The sequence below is a fragment of the Nelumbo nucifera genome, chromosome 6, assembly GCF_055504915.1.
Source record: "Nelumbo nucifera cultivar China Antique chromosome 6, China Antique-T2T, whole genome shotgun sequence".
Lineage (NCBI taxonomy): Eukaryota > Viridiplantae > Streptophyta > Magnoliopsida > Proteales > Nelumbonaceae > Nelumbo > Nelumbo nucifera.
The window spans coordinates 19,426,823-19,449,403 of NC_142654.1; the positions used below are offsets into that span (position 1 = coordinate 19,426,823).

Genomic DNA, 22,581 nt, shown 5'->3' on the forward strand with positions numbered 1-22,581 from the left:
CTCCCTTAACTTTGGCTGACAAATGTGTGGAGCCTGATATGATAAGTCACTCTAGTGTTGGTGGACAACCAACTAGGGTGAGAACTGACAAGTCAGGCTCACCAAGACCTACACTGGAAGTCTGAAATAAGTCGGCTCTCGTTTGGGCTACTTAAAATGAACCAAACGCACGATGTTCTCTCCAAAGATGGAGGAGCGAGTGAGGCCCTTGGCTTCTCCTCAATACGACTATAATAAACCAGATTCTGATCGACTTTTAAAGACTCTTCAGGTAGATCGAGACACTATCTCATTTCATATGCCCCGAAAAAGTTGAAGAAGAAGAAGTTGGATGGAAGCATTGGAGTTCAAAGACGCCATCTCTTAGCATTCTTTTTTTATTTTATTGTCCAAATTATACATCCTCCTATTCATTGCGGGGATGAATCTGTATAAACCAATGAATTAATGGTGCTAGTTTGTTAAACGTTTTTTTGAAAGGAATCCATATGCTTCAGAGACTTGCTCCTTCTGAAGTTCAAGAATCCTTCTTCCTTCTTCGTAACTGCTTTCAAAGGCTGCTCGAGAAATGACATCTGAGTTCTGAGCTAAATAATTGGATAAGGTCAAGTTAAGACTTGTAATTCAGAAAAAACTGGAGCTCTAACCAGCTTCTTCCATCGCTTAATTGCGAATGCTGGGCACCATCCCCTACACCTTCCCAGTTCCCCCTAAACAAAATGCCTAATTGCCTACCTCCTACTATCTGGCAAGACTCCAGAAGCTTGCAATATCCACATTCAACCACTTGGGTTGGCAATAGCTACATATATATAAATCCTGTTTCTCCTATCCGAGGGTCATTATCTTCCATTGATTTTCAACTACTAAAAATTAAAAAAAAAAAAAGAAAAGAAAAGAAAAGATTTTATACCTTCAGTTCCACTTCCACGTTTTTCTTATTGATAGGAACTTTGGATTCATTCAATTCTAATTGCAGTTCCAAAATGGCAAAATGAAACCAGCAGCACTCAACTCAAGCCTCAAAGCCAATCTGAACGTTTCCATATGAGATTAATGGCTTCATGTAGCCAAAGTCATTTAATACAAGTCGTGCAAGGAAGAGATGCAATGACCTTTTCAATTTGGCAACTTTTCTTAAATTTTTGTACATAAATAAAAGTCAAAGTCTAAGCTCTCATTGTTCAACTGTGTCTGTGGTGGACGACACAGAAATAACGTCGAACGTTGTTGGATTGGAACAGAATACGCCGACGAGTGGGCGGCTTGTGTGGAGTCTATCTATACAGCCAATTTTCCCTATATAAAATTCAGAGGAAAGAGGTAATAGGCTGCTATATATATATATATAGAGAGAGAGAGAGAGAGAGAGAGTTGTTCAGTTTGATCAGATGGCAAAGAGGGCTCTTCTGGTAGGTTGCAATTACCCGGGAATGGAGATAGAACTCGGGGGATGCGTCAATGACGTCAAGAGGATGCACAAATCACTCATCGACCGTTACGGCTTCTCCGAACAAGATATCACCGTCTTGATCGATACCGATAATTCGTACACCCAGCCCACCGGCAAAAACATCCGAGCTGCTCTTTCCGATCTCGTACGATCGGCTGAGCCCGGTGGCTTCCTTTTCTTCCACTACAGCGGTCATGGTAACCGTCTACCTCCCGAGACCGGCGAGGAAGATGACACCGGCTACGACGAGTGCATTGTTCCTTGCGACATAAACCTCATTACCGGTACGCTTTAATAATCTACTATTTTTAGTGGCTCTGGTTCATTAATTACCTTTCTGTTCCACTCTGATTTTCCCTGATCTACTGAAACGAAAGATAATGCCCAAATTCTGACTGGTGTTGACCAGGATAGAAAGCATACTGAAGGTTGAACTGAAGCTTCTGGGTGTGTGTGCTTATTGTGTGTTCATGTGCAGACGATGAGATCAGGGATTTCGTCGAACTAGTCCCGGAAGGCTGTCGCATAACAATTGTATCAGATTCATGCCACAGCGGTGGCCTAATCGACGAGGCTAAGGAGCAAATTGGGGAGAGCAGCAAGCGGCACCGAGAGCTAGTATCAGATGCGGATTCCAGCTTTGGCGTCAGAGATGCATTCGAGACAAGGGGAATAGAACTCCCTTTTGTAAGGCGCCACAACCACCACCACCACCACCACCACGACCGACGTCATGATGAAGAGGAAACCCAAGAGGGGGAGCCCCAGTACAACGAGCAGGGTCATCGCATTAAGAGCAAATACCTGCCGCCGTCCACCCTGATAAAAATACTAAAGCAGAAGACAGGGAAGAACGAAATTGATATAGGGAAGCTGCGGCCAACACTGTTTGACCTCTTCGGGGAGGATGCGAGTCCAAAGGTGAAGAAATTCATGAAGTTTATCATGAACAAACTCCACCATAAAGGCACGAGCGGTGGTGGATTCATGGGCACGGTGGGAAATCGGGCTCTGGAGTTTGTGAAGCAGAAACTGGAGGAAAACGACGAGGGTTATGCAAAAGCAGCCATGAAAACGGAAGTTTCAAGCAAGCAAGAGGTTTATGCTGGACGAAGCAAGGGTTCACTTCCTGAGCATGGTATCTTGATCAGTGGGTGCCAGACGGATCAGACAGCTGCGGATGCAACCCCAACAGAGAATGAGGAAGCGGCATATGGTGCAATGAGTAATGCGGTTCAATTGATTATTGCTGAAACAGATGGCAATGTTACCAATAAGGAGCTTGTGATGAAGGCTAGGAAGATGCTGGAGAGTGAAGGATTCACTCAGCGTCCTGGACTCTATTGCTGTGACAGTTATGTGGATGTACGTTTCATTTGTTAATTTTCTTGTCGTTGAGCTATAAATTTGACAAGACAGCATTCCTTCTTTTGTATTCATAATAGAACAGAGGAGGCTTTACTGTTGGCTCACAGATCGGTTGAGGCCGTATCGTATGATCGTGTCCTGTTCATGTATTGAGTCTTTCTCTTGACTATATTGATGACATGATATAAGCCAAAATGGAAATAAAAAATCATTTATTAAAGCTGTGTTTGGTTGGAGTCGAAATTTATTTGCATTAGTATAAATACATAAAGAATGCAAATTCTTGCTTAATTTTGTTTTTGATTTTATTTTATTTTTTATGTTTTAATTAACCAAATAAAATAAGCTAAAACTTGAAACAAAAATATATTAGAATTTACATTCAAATTATTTGTACCATCATGGTTTTGCATCAATGCAAACTTATTTGCATTACAACCAAACACAGCCTAAAGGTCAAAATTATGAATGCAAAGCTGAAAAAGAATTCTATATTCTTTGTATTTCTATGACCTATACCTACCTACATGGTTTGGATGCGATGGATGGGCTTTGTTAAGTAAAACCGAAACAAAAAGAAATAAGATTGTGTATATTTGCTTCTTTGGCGTTAATGGATGGGCCATTTAGAGGTATTGGATATGGTTTTCGTTTGTTTATTTGATTTGTTAAAAGTTATTCTGCCAAATAACATAATGGGATAAATGCCCACATGGTGCCACGGTTTATCAAATAAATGGAAGTCATATCAAATACCATCTTATTGTTAATATAAAAACTTCCCTTGAAGTTTATGACAATCATAAAAACCTCCCTTATGGTTTCATTTTAACAAATACCTATCTTGAATTTTTGAGAAATTCAACAAAAACCTTCCTTCTGTCATTGTCCCAGATGGAAAACGCTATATTGATGCACCAGTTTTTTCCAAATACTCATTCTACCCTTTTATAAATTATTTTACATACAAAACTACTGAAATAATCCCATTTTAACTCAACAAAAACCTCTTTTAACGATCATTTCAGTAATTTTACATACAAACTTACTGAATATGTTTTTTTTTTGTTGAGTTAAAATGGGATTATTTCAGTAATTTTATATGTAAAATAATTTATAAAAGGGTAGAATGGATATTTGAAAAAAACCAGTGCATCAATCTAACATTTTCCGTCTAAGACAGTGACGGAAGGGAGGTTTTTGTTGAGTTTCTCAAAAGTTTAGGGGCGGTATTTGTTAAAATTAAACTTTAGGGGAAGTTTTTGTATTTTACTTTAAATATTTATTTGTACAATATTAGTTTAAATGTTTTTTGCTTTTATTGTTTAGTTGGGGGAAACAAAATTTTGACATTTCCCCATATGCCCATGCATAAAAATCAAAAGTATTTCAGTTTTTTTATTATTTATTTGATAAATGGTGAAATCAAATAGGGGTTTTATATATAGTAAACGTGAATGCCTATGTAATGTTGATGTGGTGGTCTTTTTCAATAAACGCCCATAGAACCAAACACCCTCATTTGTCACCCTCCCATTTCCCAATTAATCCCATTCGAATGCAAACGTTATTTTTTAGTGACTCAACCTATTTATGATGTTTTTTGTTGCGGCCTAGAATGGGTTGAGGGCAACACGGTAATTTTGCTTCCGAGCCGAAGACTGATTGAGGAGTCTGAGGTCTTGTTTGGCCGAGGACAGGTACGTTGGACCTGCGAAGAGAGAGAGAACGTCAGAAGCCCCAGGTGCTAACCTATAAGAATTTTGCTTCCAACCCTGGACTTTTCCAACTCCAGGGTTGGCTTCCATGCATAAGCCTTTGAATCTAGAAGGTGGTTTCTTGGAAAATTCTTATAGACTTTTCCACAGCCAAGATGTACCTATTACTTCTGTACGATGCTGCTGACTCGAGCTCATAGACGTTCAAATTCTATGGCTCAAATTCTTTTTTATTGCAAAGTAGAATTCATTTTATTACTTCGTTCTTCGTAAAAGATCCATCCATGAATTGAACGGGAGTTCAATGACGAGTCTCAACTTCATGGACGGACTTCTATGGGTATCAGCTTGATCATGGGCCGTACTCTTGCTCAATTTCTCCTTCTCTTAATCTTTTCTTGCCATTCAATCACCAGCAAAACTTTGGATTATCCCATGGCTGACCTCTCAACTTCATGGAAGAACAGCCCCGCCATTAAGAATTCCAAGAATTTCAATTATGAGTACAATGTGGCCGTCAGGCCCATCCTTATCAGAGGATCTTCATCACGTCCAAGTTTCGCCTGTGGCTTCTACTGCAATAGGAATTGCGATTCTTTCCTGTTCGGGGTCTTTATTATCCTAATCGAAGAGGATCTTCTAGTATCTGATACATCTTCACCCCCACAAGTTGTCTGATCTGCCAATCGAAACCATCTCGTGGGAGAAAATGCAACCTTGGAGCTGACTGCAGATGGAGATTTGATCTTGAAAGATCAATAGGACCGTCTGGCAGTCGTTTGAGCACCCAACTGACTCTTTGCTCCCCGGGCAGAAGTTTTTGCCTGGGAAGACAATCACGACTAGCGTATCTGCATTGAATTGGACTCAAGGTTTGTTCTCATTTTCTGTTTCTAGTAATGGTTTCTTTGCTTCCATCAAGTCTGATCCTCCGCAGGTTTATTACAAGCAGACGCTGGACTTCAAACTGAACTATGTGATGTTATTCAATGGAAGTCTTATTCTGTACACAAACATGCCAAATGTTTGGGCTAGGTTTTCAACAGCTCCACCGTTGCTTGCGTACATGAAGCTGGAACCAGATGGTCATGTGAGAGTTTATGAATGGGCGCAGGGATGGAAGACTGTGAGCGATCCGCTGACAACATTTATAACTTCATGTGGTTATCCCACGATCTGTGGGAATTATGGTGTTTGCTCAGATGGGCAGTGCAGTTGTCTCCAGGGAACTGACGGAGAGTCAAGCTTCTTCAAGCCATTAAATGACAGGCAACTGAATCTGGGGTGTTCTGAAATTACTCCCTTGTCTTGCCAAGCTTCTCAATATCACAGTTTTAAGGAGATCAGAGATATTAATTACTTCAACCTTGCTCCTCCAGACCTTAACCAGACAAGCATGGAGAGTCGCAAGCATGCCTGTTTGAATAAATGTTCTTGCAAGGCTGCTCTGTTTAAGTATGATTGGAATGCTTCAATTGGGAATTGCTCTTTGCCTAACCAGCTCTTCTCCCTGATGACCAACAAGAACGAAGGCATTAGTTATAACTTAGTTGCATTCATTAAGGTTCAGAGAACTCCAATTTCACCAGCTCCCTCACCAATTTTCCACCTGAAAAGAAGGAAAACCATACAGCAATCATAGTGGGATCCAGCGTTGGAGCACTCCTAGTTATTTTTCTCCTAACAACTATCTGGGTTATTCTTTACAGGAAGAAAAAATATGCTGAAGAGGATGAGGAGGATGATTTGCAACAAGTACCAGGAATGCCCACGAAATTTTCTTACGAAATTATGAAAGATGCAACTGACAATTTTTCCAAGAAACTTGGGGAAGGAGGATTCGGATCAGTGTTTGAAGGGACTTTGGACAGTGGCATCAGAATTGCAGTGAAGTGCTTGGATGGTCTAGGGCAAGTGAAGAAGTCATTCTTAGCTGAAGTTGAGACAATTGGAAGCATTCATCATGTCAATTTAGTAAGAATGATCGGATTTTGTTCAGAGAAATCCCATAGGCTACTAGTTTATGAGTACATGTGCAATGGATCCTTGGATAAGTGGATCTTCCACAGAAACCAGGAGCTCTCCCTTGATTGGAATAAGAGACGAAATGTCATCCTTGATATTGCCAGGGGACTAGCTTATCTCCATGAAGAATGCAGGCAGAGAATAGTTCATTTAGACATTAAACCCCAGAATATCCTCTTGGATGACAACTTCAATGCTAAAGTTTCTGATTTTGGGTTGTCTAAGCTTATTGACAGGGATCAGAGCCAAGTTATGACCACAATGAGAGGAACTCCTGGGTATCTGGCTCCTGAATGGTTGAGCTCAATGATCACAGAAAAGGTAGACGTATATAGCTTTGGAGTTGTGGTCTTGGAAATTGTATGTGGAAGGAAAATTTTGGATCGCTCTCAACCAGAGGAAAGTATGTATTTAGTTGATCTGTTCAAAAGAAATGCAGAGCAAGGAAATCTAATTGATTTGGTTGATAAATGCAGTGAGGATATGCAATTACATACAACAGAAGCTGTTGAAATGATGGAGCTTGCTGCATGGTGTTTGCAAAATGATTTCTCCAGGAGGCCTTCCATGTCAGTAGTAGTGAAGGTCTTGGAGGGGTTTATGAATATTGAACCTAACCTGGATTATAGCTTTGGGAATTCCCTAACACAACCAGCAATAATTCCAGCTCAGAGAGAGGAAAATTTTGGTGATTCATCTCCATTACTTCCATCAGTTTTATCAGGCCCAAGGTGAAGAAGAGGACTCTTGCAAACAAATAATCAGATTTTCATTTTCATGACAATTCTTCTTTCTGAATATTTATTTTCTTTTCTTATGACATCAATGGAAATTTATGCTGCCTATTCTTTGGCACCGAATGTACTTTTCTCCATTCGAGCATGGATGTATCTGAAATCAAGGTTTTGCAATTATGAAGATATCTCATTTTCTTTTAGAAGTGAGATGAGAAATGAAATTGCAGGCGAAATTCCCATTGTATGAAGATATCTTTAAGTTCTAAGAGTTGAACTCATCCGGCAGCCAATTTGTGCTTTAACTAGAATCTTTAGAAGTGTGTACTTGTATATATTTATTCTATTCCCTTGGTGGATTTGGACTTCTGAAATTTTTCTTATTAAATAATACGAAATTTCATGGAAGACACCATTGCTGAATAGAGGATTTTGATTCATTGGAAGTTCCAGAGTAGTAAAATAGCTCCCTAGAACTGTTGATTCCTAAGAGCTTGATATCTCAGGAAGGAAGCAAACACGTCTTTCATTTTTCCCAAGCAAAAAAGAGAAATTTCAAAACAAAAGAAAAACAGAGAGATAAACGTTGATATGGGCAGCTATTTTATACCCTAGAACATCAAAATTAATAATAAGTTAAGTATTATGAAATGAATCGTATGATGATAAAAATTCCCTCAAATATTAAATTCAATTTGATTATCTTAACATTTTTATTTTTTATTTTAATTTTTGTTTTTAGCTCTTTATTCACCATAATAGATTATAAAGATCATAGGTGACAAAAAAACAAAAAACAAAATAAAAAATGAAAATTGATGCGAGTTAACGGTATGTTGCATATATAGCAGTTAACAGGGTTGAATAGCCGTCTGTGTCTGGGCACACTGTCACACAACTGACACAAGGCAAAGGTTTTCCTTGGAGGAGTCTGGAACTCTGGATTACTCATTACTGTGTAGTGTTGATTGATCACATGGCATTGGCTTACAAAAGATGTTCACAGCAGAGAATTAGGATTTGCTCCCCACAGAACGAACCTCAAAGCAGAGAATCGCACCATATATTTGGAAACACCTCTCCATCAATAAAAATATACAAGGGCAGATATTCCCAATATACGGCTGGGACGTATTGTGAGGTTGATATGAGGAACGCTTTATGAAAAATATATCTGGATTCCATAACTGGTCCAAGACCCACGGCAAGGTATAACTTAATGAACATTCATAAATATGAGAAAGCAACTAATTTTATTGATCACTCTGAATAATCTGCAACTACAGATAGTTATATATAGCAAGTGTTCCATCAAGATTTTGGCATTAAAGGGAAGCTAAGCCAGCTCCCTTAATGGTGATATCAAATTAATTACAACACTAGCGGAGGGGTCCCTCTTTCGCAGGCGCATATTGTTATTTGTTATATTAAAAAAGATTATTCCAAGTACCTAAGTCTTAAAATTTATATAAAATCTTAAAAAGATTATTATATTTTCGTTTTTTAAATATTGTTTCAGCAAAGCATCTCATATAAAAGAATTAATACGATCATACCACGATAGTTCTGAGTTCTACTTCATAACTGTCATTTGTTTCATATCGAGAACTCTCAGTTGATCCAGAAAATAGGACCGTTTGGCCCGAGAACCATCCAGGCAGCTGGTTCCGTTTTACCCCAAACCCGGTCCCTGGCCAAAAATCGTTGAATTAGCCAATGACCTGTTGACCGGGGCGGTTAAATGACATAACACATATGATACTACTTAATGGACTTTATACACTCAATTTTTTGCTTGTAACTTTTGTTGTTAGAATGGGTCATCCATCAAACCAGACAGTGGAACCACTATTTTTTATTTTTTTAATTGAGAGTCATCCAAGCAACTGGTTCCATTTTACCCCAATCCTGGTCCTTGGTCAAAAATCGTTGAATCGCCCAATGACCCATTGACCCGAGTCGTCGAACCGTCGACCCATTTAATGGTTTTTGGTCTTTTTTTTTTGTTGTTAGAACAAGCCGTCCATCTATTCGAATTGGACGGTCGAACTATGAACCCAAAAACCGATGGCCAAAACAGTTCCGTTTTTGGGTTGTATGAGTCACACACTCAAATGACATAACATGTATGATATTGTTTAATGGACCTCACACACTCAATTTTTTCCCTATAATATTTGTTGTCAGAATGGGTTATCTGTTCGAACCGGACAATCGAATCGTCGACCTAAAAATCAGTGGCCATAATGATTCTGTAATTTTTTGCTTATAATTTTTTTTTCAGAATGGGCCATTTGTTCGAACCGAACAGTCGAATTGTCGACCCAAAACCAGTGACCATAATGATTCCGTAATTTTTTGCTTATAATTTTTTTTTTCTGAACGGGTCATTTGTTCGAACCGAACTGTCGAACTGTCAACCCAAAACCAGTGACCAGAATGATTCCGTAATTTTTCGCCAAATGCATTTGGCGAAAGGGGAGGCCACCCCTATCCCTTTAATATATACATATATATAAGATACTGCTATTCTTTAAAAAAAAAAAATAGATTCAAACCAATTAGATTCATGGCAATTTGGCAATTCTAATGAGAGCTAAGCGATCTAAGAGAGAGAACAACACCAAATGAGCTAATTTGACTCAGTTTACTCAGCTTTCAGTTCAGTTCGGTTTGGTAAATTTACAAACATCATTTATTGAATTAACTGAAATAAATATATATTTTATATCTGAATCAGAAATATTAATATTAATATGCATTTAATTATAAATATAACATATATTTATATTTTAATTATTAACCAACTTAATACCGAATAGAATCAACTTGAATTTGGTTCGATTTGGTTCATGAAAATGGCCTAATCAAAATATTGATTATGCTCCATTTTCGAACTAAACCGAATGAAACCAACCAAATGAACACCCCTAACTTTTGCAGTCATCTTTAATGGAATCACATATATACCTCTTTAATAATGGGATAATCAAATGTATAGATATTCAACGTTTCCAATCAAATTTATCATTTTTAGTGTATGGAATTTTCTTAAGACATGAGAATTTTTATTTTTAGACATTAATTTTTCTGTAATAAAGTTTTAGGTATGAATTAAGACATAAGAGTATTTTTACCAATATAAAAAAGCTGAATTGCTTTGAAAATCTTCCATCCAGAAATTGTTTCTCTATCTCATTCTCGTTGTGGAAAATAGAAGTTAAAATTAGGGTAAAATATTTAAATTATCATATATTGGGTTTTGTAAAATTAACTAACTATATCACTACTATTTGCAAAATGATTTAAAGTACCTCCAAGTTTGATGACAATATCACAAATACCTCTTACCTAGTAGTAATCCATCACATTCTATTCACATGTGACATATGTGACTATTATAATATTAGGCATCATCGTACCCCTTTGGATTTGCCTTTTCCTCAAGGTAGACTCGAGGGAATTTTTCCTATAATGCCCTTCCATTCTTATCAAGTAACATCAACAGCATTGGTTCCCACCCCCTATATGAGTACTTTAGTGATGACTTAGTTTCTCTTCTTAACCATTCTATGCTCCAGAGTTGCTTAAGGCAGAGGTTGTAGATTACCTTTTGTTGTAAGAGGGGTAAAGTTGACTTTATAGTCTGTTTTCTTAGCTTTGCCTTGAGCTAGGAGACATGAAATCCGAGGTGGAGTCTGCAACTATTAGGTAAATTAAGAAAGTCCGTAGGCCACAGGACCAATTCTTTCCAATACTCTGAATGGCTGCTAATTTTTCTGACCGACGACAAACATTAGAGATTGGGCGATAAGGCTACAATCTTAAAGGTTGTGTTTGATTTGAAGGAAAATGTAGGGAAAGATAGTGAAACTTTTACAAATTTTGTATGGGTTTTTCTACATTTCTCTTCCTTTCTTTATCTTTTCCTTCAAACCAAACATAATTTTTAGTAAATTAGTCATTTTACTTGGAATGTTATTTCTGTTTGGCCCTTATCCGCTATTTTCTTCATATGCCCTTGGGTAAAGATAAGATTCTATTTATGTTATTGGAAGGCAGATTCCCTATCTTAAAGCTCTTCTTCGATTGTTAGGGCTTTCATGAAGCCTAGAATATAGGATATCAAAGTAGGAGGTGGATATCCGTCTAAATCTTGAAATGGGGTGGTCTTAGTGGAAGTGTAGAAGGTGGTGACGTACCACCACCTAGCCAAAGGCAACTACCGACTTCAAGAATGAGGTTGATCATTGGTGAAGCACCGCAAGTATGGCTCCAAGGTTCCACTGAGCACCTTTGGTTTGCCTATTTATTTGTGGGTGATGTGAGGAGCTGATGTTTAGTTTTACCCCCTATATCTAAATATTTCCTTCCAAAATGTGCTAGTGAAGATAGGGTTCCGATTATTCACGGTGGACCTTGGCATCCCATGTAAACCTCATGAACGAAACGAACGTCAAACAACTCTCTGGGTGGATCGGATGGGATAAAGCAATGACGTGAGTAAACTTTGTATGTTTGTCTATTACAACCCAAATCATAGTCTTGTTATTAGACTTGGAAGACCTACAAAATCCATTAAGACATCTATCTAGGCTTGATCTAAGATTGGGAGTGGCTATAGCAAGCCTGTATAGAGGGCATTTTCATACTTGTGACATTAGCATATGTAAAATGATACAAAACTTACAAAAAATAGAGTACAGTTTGCACCGAAGAAACAAACTTGTTAAAGAAAAAATCTATCTTATTCATTCTCTACTTGTCGAATGACGATGTATATAAATACATATGCAATGAGGTCTTAGAAAAGATCATGCAGTGAATGTCTTTAGGTTGCCAGAATATTTTAACTTTCTTTAACACAATCTTGTTTTGTTAACACCCCCCTCCCCCGTCAAGTTGGGCATGAAGGAAGCAAATGCCTAACTTGCCAAGTAGATAATGAAATCTATCAGCCCCTAAGGCTTTGATTGTCTTGGTTTGAATATGTTCACGACGCAAGAAGTGACAATCAATTGCTATATGCTTCGTTCATTCGTGAAAAACTGGATTTGCTACTACATGAAAAACCGCTTGATTGTCACAATGAAGCAATAATGACTGAGTGACAGAAATGTTGAGATCAGCAAGGAGACGTTTGAGCCATAGCGACTTTGTAGTGGTGGAAGCCATTGCACAATATTCTACCACAGTTAATGAGCGGACTATAGTGTTCCGTTTCTTTGTCTTCCAAGATACAGGTGAATTACCAACAAAGATCACATGTCTCATTGTGGATCATTGGGACATTGGACAATTACCCCAGTCAACATCACAATAGGCTCGAACAATAGTCAAAATTGATGAAGGTAAGAAAAGGTCGTTGTTTGAAGAGGCAAAGAGATATCTGAGGATGTGTAAGGCCACAGTCATGTGAGCTTCAGTTGTGTGTTGCATATGTTGACTAAGGGCATGAACAGAGTAACAAAGTTCTAGTCGTGTAATGGTTAAATACACTAATCAGCCAATGAGACGGTGGAAACAACTAGGGTCTATAAGTAAGGGACTTTGCTCATCAAACCGTAGTTGTTGTTCCATTGGAAATGATGTTGGGCAACAACCAATCATGTTGGCTTCATGTAATATGTCAAGTAGGTACTTTCGTTGATGTAAAAAAAAAAAATCCAAATGGAGACTGTTGAACCTCAATCCCCAAGAAATAAGTGAGTGGTCCCAAATCTTTGAGATGGAAACACTTGTGCAGGTATTGCTTTAGATCATTAATTTAATCAAGATTATTGCCAGTGATGATCAAATCATCGACGTAAATAAGGACAACAATGTATGAACCTGAATTAGAAAAGAAGAAGAGTGAGTAGTCATTTAATGACTAAGTAAGCCCATATTGCTTGAAGACGTCTGAAAATTTTTCAAACAACTGTCGAGAGACTTGTCATAGACCATAAAGGGATTTGTTTAGTTTACACACTTGGTTGTCTCTTAGATTAGAAAGACCTGACGGAATTTCCATGTAGACTTCCTCATGTAGATTGTCATTCAAAAAATCATTGTCAACATCGATTTGGTGAAGGGTCCATCCTCGACTGACAACAACTAACAAAAGGCACTGAACTGTAACTAGTTTGGCCACTAGTGCACATGTGTCATGGAAGTCCAGACCCTCAACTTGAGTGTACCCCTTAGCCATAAGTCTTGCCTTATAACGTTCAATTGTTCCATAAGCTCAACATTTGATTTTGTACACCCATCGTGCTCTGATGGCTCGTTTTCCTGACAGAAGTTCAACAAGAGTCCATGTGTTATTTTGATTCAATGCTAAGAGTTCATCTTCCATAGCTTGCCGTCACCGTGGGTCAAGAACTACTTGATTATATGTGTGTGGTTCAATTGGGGTGTCCATGTGATCAAGGAAGCTAGTTGAGTATCCAAAGAATTGACAATCATATCCCCTCAAGTATGTTGGAGTTTTTCGTTGTCGATGAGGGTGAGTTATAGCAATGCCATGGTTAGGACAAACCAAATTGGGCTGGACTGAGTTGGACTGGGCTGAACCATTTGCTCATCATGTGGAAGGCAATCAATGTTGTAAGAAGTGGGTAATGGTATAATCGGCCCTGAATTGGTGAAAGGTGTTGATTCATTCAGCATGAATGGGAAATGATTTTCATAGAAGACAACATCGCATGAGGTAAAGATTTATCGGGAGTCTAGTTCAAAGATTTTGTAAGCCTTTTGTCCAAATGGATATCTGACAAACAATCCTCTAATTGCACGGGTAGTAAACTTGTTGCGAGTACAACTATGGTTTCTAGCATAGACCAAGCAGCCAAATACGCGAATATAGTCGTATGACGATGGTCGATTAAACAACAATTCGGAATGTGTCTTGCTGCCCAGTACTTGAGTTAGGCGATAATTGATCAAATATGTTGTTGTGGTCACATACTCTCCCCAAAAGGAAAGAGGAAGCCCTACCCGAAAGTGAAGTGCTCGAGCTATCTCAAGCAAATGTCTGTGTTTGCGTTCAACCACGCCATTTTGTTATGGTGTGTCGACGCAAGAATGTTGATGGACTATTCCTTGTTATAACAAGAAGTTCTTCATGGGATATAAAAAAATTCCAATCCATTATCCATCCGCATGATTCGAACAAAACACTAAAATTGTGTTTTGATCATATTGCAAAACTGAGAAAAATACTAAAGAACTTGAATTTTCCTATGCATCAAATACAACCAAATGCTACGGGAAAAGCCATCTACTATGGTGAGAAAATATCGTGCACCACTATGAGAAGGAGTAGAATAACCATCCCAAATGTTAGCATGAACTAGATGAAATAGTTTCATTACTCGAGAGCTGTTATGGGAAATGGCATACACGATTGTTTTGCATGATAACAAGTGTCACATGGTAATCCTGCAAGAAGAGTTGAAATGCCAGGAACTACTTGTGTCATGTATCAGTAGTAACTTCATTGTGAGCAATCAAGGCAGAGGAACATGGAGCGTCAATAGTGAAGTGGTAGATTCCGTTTAGTGCCTCACCCATGCCAATCACTTTCCTCGACACTAGGTCTTGAATCACACAAGTAGTTGGCAAGAAAATGGCAATGCATCGCAATTGACCAGTTAATTTGTTAATGGAGATCAAATTTCAATTGAAACCAAGTATATGGAGAAACTCATGAAGAGTAATATCAGGGGTCAGCATAACTGTCCTTTGATGTGTAGCTTGCAAAACAACTCCATTGGGCAAGTGAACTAGCTTAGGTTGGACCAATACTTTGTAAACAGTAAGGAATTTCATATCATAAACCATATAATCTAAAACTCTGCTATCTAAGATCCAAGAAGGTTGGTTGGGAAATGTAACTAGAGCCTTACCAGAGGCATTGGCTGCGATGTTATCTAGCGTTATGAGAGCCATAAGCCGATTGTATTGTTCAAGGTTTAATCCTTGTATGGGAGATGCCTCATCATTCTGTGTACTGATTGAAGCAAATGTGGCTTTTGATCCTTTGCCTTGTGCTTGTGCTTTACCTTTGTTCTAGTTTGGTGGGTATCCACAAGTTCAAAGCAACAATATTGTGTATGCCTAGGTTTCTTGCAGTGCTCACATTTCACCTTAGACTTGGTTTAGGTATTAGACACCAAATGGCTCTTGGAAAAATTTGCAAAGAGTGCTACTCCGGCATCAAGAGTGTATGGCCTATTGATGTTTGGCAAAGGATCCGATCCAAGAATATTCGATCTAACATTATTGAAGACATCCCTCAGTCCCATGAGAAATTGATGCGGCTTCTCATCTTCTCGCATGGCCACAAATTGTTTAGTTGCTTCGCAAGTGCACTCAGGAACAGGAACCAACGTTTGGAGCTCATCCCATAGGGCCTTCAATTTGGTGAAGTAGGCTGCTACCGAAAGATTTCCTTGTTGTAATGTTGCAAGGTTTTTCTTGAGCTGGTAGGTTCTTGGAGCATTCTTCAGCGATAACCTCTCTTCAAGGTCTTTCTAGATTTCAATTGTGTCTGCGTATAGCATATGTCACATTCTTTGATCCAATTCTTTACCTTTGATCAATGACCCTTCCAACAATAGATCTTACTCAATCTTTAAAGGATGTTATACTAACTAGAATGGCCTTCACTGGGGAAAGCATAGGTTTCTTTGAATAAATGTCTCTTGAAGACCGATTGGGAGCTAATAATAATCTTGTTCTTCTTCTATAGTAAACCAATTTTTAATAGAATACTTATCTAAGGTTCTAGATCCTTTGTTGAGTTCTTATATGATGCCCTACATCATTTCATTTGTGGTCATTTGTGGCAACTTTCTTTTTAAATTCTTCGATCCAATTAGGAATCAAGGAGGAGGCGATGTAGTGTTTTCTCATCCATCTCTATAAATTACCTGAAAAACATTATTGAATGAGCTGATTTAACAGCTTTTGTTGGGTGGAAAGTCAAAATTTTCTACTTTAGAATGTGAATGATGCCATAGTGGTTGGTTAGGATGTGAAACCTCTATCCTAGAAAGTTATATCTCTTTTGAATAGCTACTACTACCCCTAATAACTCACGATCATAGGTAGACCCTCTTCTCCTTTCACTTGCATTGGTCTCTATCGAGAAGGGCTCTTGGAAATTAGGTAAAGCAAGGATAGATGTTGTAGTCAATGCTTCCTTTAACCTTTGAAACGTCTCTTCTGCCTAAGTTTCCCATTTCCACCCCCCCCCCCCCCCCTTTTAGTAGTTGAGTGAGAGGATGAGCAATGAGTTCGTCCATAGTCTTTTATGAATTTTTTGTTATATCTAGTGAGCCATAGAAACACCCTAAAACATTTGGAGTTGGGTTTGGGCCGCTAAACAATGCTCTATATCTTCGAAGGGTTAAATTTTACGCCACAAGTTAAAATAACATGTCCCAAATATTCATTTTGCAATTAGTTGATTCTTTCAGAAAGTGTTAAGCACCTATTTGAGATGGATCATATGTTCGCTCTAGCCCTTTCTATAAACTAGGATATCATCAAAGAAAACAAGGACATGTCACCCCAGTTGGTCCCTAAAGACTTGGTTCATCAAAGACTAGAAGGTGGAGGGCGTGTTCACAACCCAAAGGGCATAATGGGAAACTCACTCATAGTGTCCTTCATGGGTGTAAAAGGTTGTCTTATTGATGTCTTCATCCCTTATTCAAACCTAGTGATACCTAGGGGTGTAAATGGATCGAATTCGAATCAGATCAGGCAATTTCCAAATTTGGATTTGATTAAAAAATTTGATATCTAAATTCAATTCGATATCTAACAGATATCAAAATTAATATTCGAAGTCAAATCCAATTAAATATTCGAATATTCGATTCGACTCAAATCGGGCCATATCCAAATTCGAATCCAATTAACTATTCAGCATGAATAGGATATCCGAATTCGACCGATTAGGTAATCGAATTATCCGAATTTAATTCGATTATGTCGAATCTCGAATTCAAAATCAGATTTTTGAATACCGTTGATACCCCTAGTGATACCTTGATCTCAAGTTGAGTTTGGAGTAAATCTCTACCCCTTTGCAGCTCATCTAGAAGTTCATCCACAACTGACACTAGGAATATATCTTTAATAGTAGCTTTGTTTAATGCCCAGTAGCCAAGATAGAGACACCATCTGGCCCCATCCTTCTTAACTAATAACACCAATGAAGAGAATCATTTTTTTCATAAAATAGGCATCTATTAAGTTTAACATGAACGACCTTACCTTCTTGTAGGAAGGGAATTGTATGATCGCAAGATTTGACTAGCAATAACCACAAAGGTGGTAGATTTCAAGCCTTTCTACTACCTTTGGATCTAGCAAATTATGTGTGGATTCATTGTTTATCAAGATGGTGACAATCTGTTGATGAAGAGTCCCTTTACTTGCATGTAGGGTTATTCATGAATTGGGCCAAAATGACCAACCTGACCCAACTCGATCTGAGTTGGTCGGTTTTCTTAAATTTTCGGTCAACCTCAGTTTAAAAATATAGATAAATTGACTTATCAGTTTGGGTTGTGGTTTATGAATTTATAAACTTAGTAAAACCAACCCAAATGCCTATATACAGTGTGATATGGTATAGCCGTTAAAAAAAAAGTGAACTCTCTCTCTCTCATATGAAATTTCCTACTTTCCCTTTCTCGTAAACCACTTTTTACAATGATATAACCTACCACTTTCTGTTGCGTTTGCAACCTAGCCCTTACCCCCTAGGCCTATTTTTAGCCCCTACCCCCATGACCTACCATTTCATTGATTTTTATTTTAATATTGAATAAAGTATTCAAATGATTATTGTTGTCATAACAATTGTCCTAAAACTCTAACTCTAGGATTCATAATGATTTTCTTTCTTTATTTTCAAATTTTTATATCATTTCTGACAGAACCCCAAGCTACATCTTATGAAAAATTGCAAAAATATAAGAAAAAAGTATGCAACATTAGAACATATTAATGGAGATCTCAGTTCGGTTTAAACCAATTAAACCAAACATCCGACAGAACTTTTACAAATTAATTTATGCTATTTGTCGGTCAGCTTCGGTTGGCACAATTGCCAACCTAAAATGTTCAGTTCGATTGCCAAAATACTGTATAGCCAAACCAAACCAACCCGTGAGCAGCCCTACTTGCATGGTCCGAGGTGAGCTGGTGCCTAAGAGTGTGTGTAAATAAATTTCTGGATCTTCACCTTTTTCCCCCACCTTGCTCCTTTTCTCCCTTCAATCCACCTGAGTCACCATCTTCCCCTTCTAGCAAGCTTGTAACCCAATATAGCTTTTGGGTTTTATAGCAATGCTGTGGTGTGTACTTGAGTCAAAATGGAAACACAACCCATGCTCCTCTCACTCTCTAGCTTCAGAAAGCGTGAGTCTCTTGATCTCAGGGGTGGTCTTAGGAATAGTGGAGAGGGCTGACCCTTGTGGTTTGGGTTGTGCGACTTTTGCCCAAATTGTCTCTTAAATACAATCCACTGTTCCTCTTTAAAAGAGCTAACCGGAAAGCATGATTGAGAGTTGAGGGCTTGAACTTCTACACACTAACACAAACCTTCGGTTTGAGTCCTACAACGAAAACTCCTACCAAGAAATCCTTGTTTAGCCCTTTTACTCGGTTGGATAGCAACTAACTGATCTATGTACTCCTACTGTCTTACACCATCCCAGACTAGCTGAATTTTGCCAACTGACTGGCCATATTGGCCCCTTGCAAGCCATTGTATTTGCGATCTAGAGCCTTAATGGACTATTGTCAAGAGGGGTGAGGGTGGTGGTCAATGGACCAAGAACACCACTTCACCACCCTCCTTTGAAACTTAAACTTGCCATCGCCACCCACTGATCTTTTGGAATAGTCTGCAACTCAAAATATTGCCGAAGAAGACGAATCAACCAGCCATCTAGATTTCTTTCATTAAACTAGGGTAACTCGAGTTTGGGTTTCCACATCGCCTTCCCTTGAGAAGTTCCTCCAGAGGCAAGGTTCGATCTCCCCTACTCTACCCTTTTCTTGAGATCCATCCATAACCAATCGTTGGTTGCCTTTCTCTTGATTATCGACTAGTGTATTCATCGTAGCCAATCGATCTAAGATCTCAACCAACATATAACCTATATGCCTTCATGGTTCTTTTCCATTTTACTCATTCAATCTTCTAAACTTGCTATGCATGATTTCTATCCACGAAGGTTGTGGCTTTGATACCAAAATGGTATTGGACTCTCCTAGAGATTGAGAAGAGGCCTTGCTCCTACCTCGATCTATAGTGAAGAACACTTTCACAGAGGCTCTAATGGAAATAAACACATACCAATGTGTTTGGTTGCAATGCAAATAAATTTGCACTGCTGCAAAATTATGGCAGTGCAAATGGTTTTAGTGTAAATTATGACTTATTTTTGTTTCAAATTTTAGTTTATTTTGTTTGATTACAGTACAGATGAAGTAAATTAAGATATGGAGCAGAATAAAATAAAACTCAAAACAAAATTAAATGAGAATTTGCATTTTTTTTTCATTTACACTCCCATGCATTTGTACTAGTAAAAATAAATTTGGACTGCACCAAACACAGCGAAAAAGAAAATGGTTGGTGTCCATTAACTAATGAAAGATGTTACAATTTAACGGCATTCTTGGGATTTGACCATTATCATAAGCAATTAGAAGTAAAAAGCTGGAAACTATTACAGATGATTAGGGAACATTCGATTGTTATCCAGTTGTATGATCTCAGCTGTCTGTGAGATATTTTTGCTTAGGTCTACACATCATCACTGATAGTTAGTTGATAGTTGGAAATGCTAACATCCCAATTAGTTGCCACGTCAGCAATTTATATCAAAGTGCTTGAACATTTTGTCGAAAACCCACAAGTGCTCTTTGAACTCAAATAAAGGAGCAAAATTAGGATCTGCTCCTCATACAGTGCATCTCACAGACGCATTTCATCGTGCATTGGAAACATCTCCCATGATATAACACAAAAGTATGGGAAATGTTTCCAATACATGGTGGGATATGCCAGTGGGGTCATTGTGAGGAGCACTACAACTCCGGATCACCTGCCCACAAGAACTTTGCTCATGTCTACTTATAACACACTACCCCCATGAATTGGAAATATCTCCCCCTGTATATACCATTTAGGAGAATGAGATGTTATCCATGTGTAACTCCGATGTTATATGGATAGGCATGGGCAAAGTTTGTATGGGCAGGAGATCCAGACTCGAGCACCAAGTGTGGAGCAGATCCGGATTCGTAAGAGCATAAGAAACACTGGTATTGTTGCTGGGATTGAATTAGAATGTCAAAACAGAATAAAAAGATATAATTCCCATGGTTAGGGCAAGATCCTGTAGATGGTCAAGTGGATGTTGTCATAATATTTATACAACCTTGAGTCTCTAACCCTAACCCTACATGGCCAAAATCCGTAATTGTCCTTACTCTTTATGCCATTCTAATCCGGTTTTATAGTTATACATGCATTATGCCACTCTAATCCGTTTCCTTTCTATCTTGTTTAGAGCAGGGCAATGTAATTCAAAATTGCAAAAGACGAGAGGTAAATTGACCCAAGACAAGCTACTCACGAAGTCTAGGTTCCCCCGTAAACAAGCCTCGCACAAAACTTTACCAGTCACTAGAATAGACGACAGTTTATTTTTTTCCTCGTATTTGGCCATTCGTGCTAGGTTCGTATTATTTTTTCGTACTTGTTCCAATGAGTTCTGTGTTACTGCGATCGAAGCTCTAACCACAAATGAAAGAATCATGACATAAAAGCAACCCTTGAATTTACAGAGCATGTATGTTTTCATTTATCTAGCTTTAATGCTTTTCAATTGCTATCTAGTCTTGTCTTGAAAATCTGATCTGTTGGGTTTTGATGGTGCACAATCCGGCTGGTCCTAGCTGTCAACGACCTTGTCTCTGAATGGAGCTACAGGGAACCTGAAACAGAGAAAATGAGGAAGCTCCGGAGGGAACCCGGTATGAATGCTCCGAAGCTCAAGTTAGAATTCTTAGGCAAGATAAAACCAGATGGCGCAAAGTTCACGTACCTTGTTCTTGGGGGTAGGGAGCATTTTATAGCCACCTCGTGCACTCACTCCTAAGCTTCTATCAGGTCGGGCATGATTACCTCTGGTCTCCTGCCAGTTCAGGTGTCATCCCCTCTGTTGGACAGAACCGCCACTGCTCCCTTTTGTCGGAACCGTCTCTGCGACTGGCAATGACGATGGCAGGTGGCGGTGGTAGGTGACCGTTGAAGTGCGGCTGTCAAGCGTCAGATCCCAAGTCAGTCAGGTGCGCCGCCCTTGGATACGAACCTCCTCGATGTCAGGTATGGTATGTTTGTTAAGTTCGACGTCCTGGAGGCGAAGTGCTGGAGTGGCGAGTGAGGTGAAGTCTTGAATTCGGATAGGGGAGTGTCCCGAACTGCCATGAGGCGAGCCAGTTCGAGTCACTGGCTTGTGTGGCTCGGGGCCTAAGGGAGAGTTCGGGCTCCTCGTAGGGAGTTCGGGCTCTTAGTAGGGAGATTGAGCTCTTAGTAGGGAGGTCGGACTCCTCGTAGGGAGTTCAGGCTCCTAGTAGGAAGTTCGGACTGCTGGTTTCCTCCCTTTGGTGCTTGCGCCTTGGGTGCGCTGTTGTGGCGAGCTATTTGTCTTTGCCACGTGTTGAGTGATTACAAGGTCGGGCCAAATCTTCCTTCATCAGGTTTTGTTCTAAAAATTTCAATTGTAATTTATTGGTTTTATTTTGAAAATTTAAAGAACAATCAAGTGATGTAAAACTTGGGGTATCTTAATAGTAGCCATAGCTTAAGTATTTTATTTCTCTCTCTCTCTCGTTGGAATCTGTCGAATCATGTTGGAAGAGCGTTGGAACTTTTTTTGTTGAGAGGAGCTGGGCTCCTCTCTCTCTCTCTCTCTCATTTTGAAAGATGGTGGGAGACAAAATGCCTCTTGTGTCGTGTCCACTCATATAGATTTTATTTTTTTCAATTAAGAGAAGAGGATATACTTATTTGTTAATGAGTTGTTTGTTGAAGGGGTAACTTTTTAAATATAAAACCATAAATAAATAACAATTCCAATGCATAAGCCAAGCCCTCCATCTGATCATGTACTTGCATATTGCAAGTTGCAATTGTATCTGCTAGCATGAACTGCTTTGTTAATAGATTGTTCGTTGAAGTGGTTAGTTAAAACTTAAAATGTAT

General features: G+C 38.8%; 1 protein-coding gene and 1 pseudogene across 1 annotated transcript; both read left to right on the forward strand.

The window, feature by feature from the left end:
- The first annotated feature begins 1,182 nt into the window (after window positions 1–1,182).
- On the forward strand, window positions 1,183–3,064 carry LOC104591265 (metacaspase-5-like). The gene is made up of 2 exons (XM_010250071.3): window positions 1,183–1,737; window positions 1,932–3,064. Exons 1-2 carry the CDS (start codon window positions 1,392–1,394, stop codon window positions 2,834–2,836), a joined length of 1,251 nt encoding a protein of 416 aa, XP_010248373.1. The 5' UTR covers window positions 1,183–1,391; the 3' UTR covers window positions 2,837–3,064.
- An 853-nt stretch (window positions 3,065–3,917) lies between these two features.
- LOC104591266 (G-type lectin S-receptor-like serine/threonine-protein kinase SD2-5) lies at window positions 3,918–7,655 on the forward strand (annotated as a pseudogene).
- Window positions 7,656–22,581: the final 14,926 nt, after the last annotated feature.

Bases quoted from the DNA above. Each gene is read 5' to 3' on its own strand.
- LOC104591265 (XM_010250071.3), top strand. From the start codon at position 1,392: ATGGCAAAGAGGGCTCTTCTGGTAGGTTGCAATTACCCGGGAATGGAG. The intron at 1,738-1,931 runs GTACGCTTTAAT...GTTCATGTGCAG, and splicing joins CGACATAAACCTCATTACCG to ACGATGAGATCAGGGATTTC.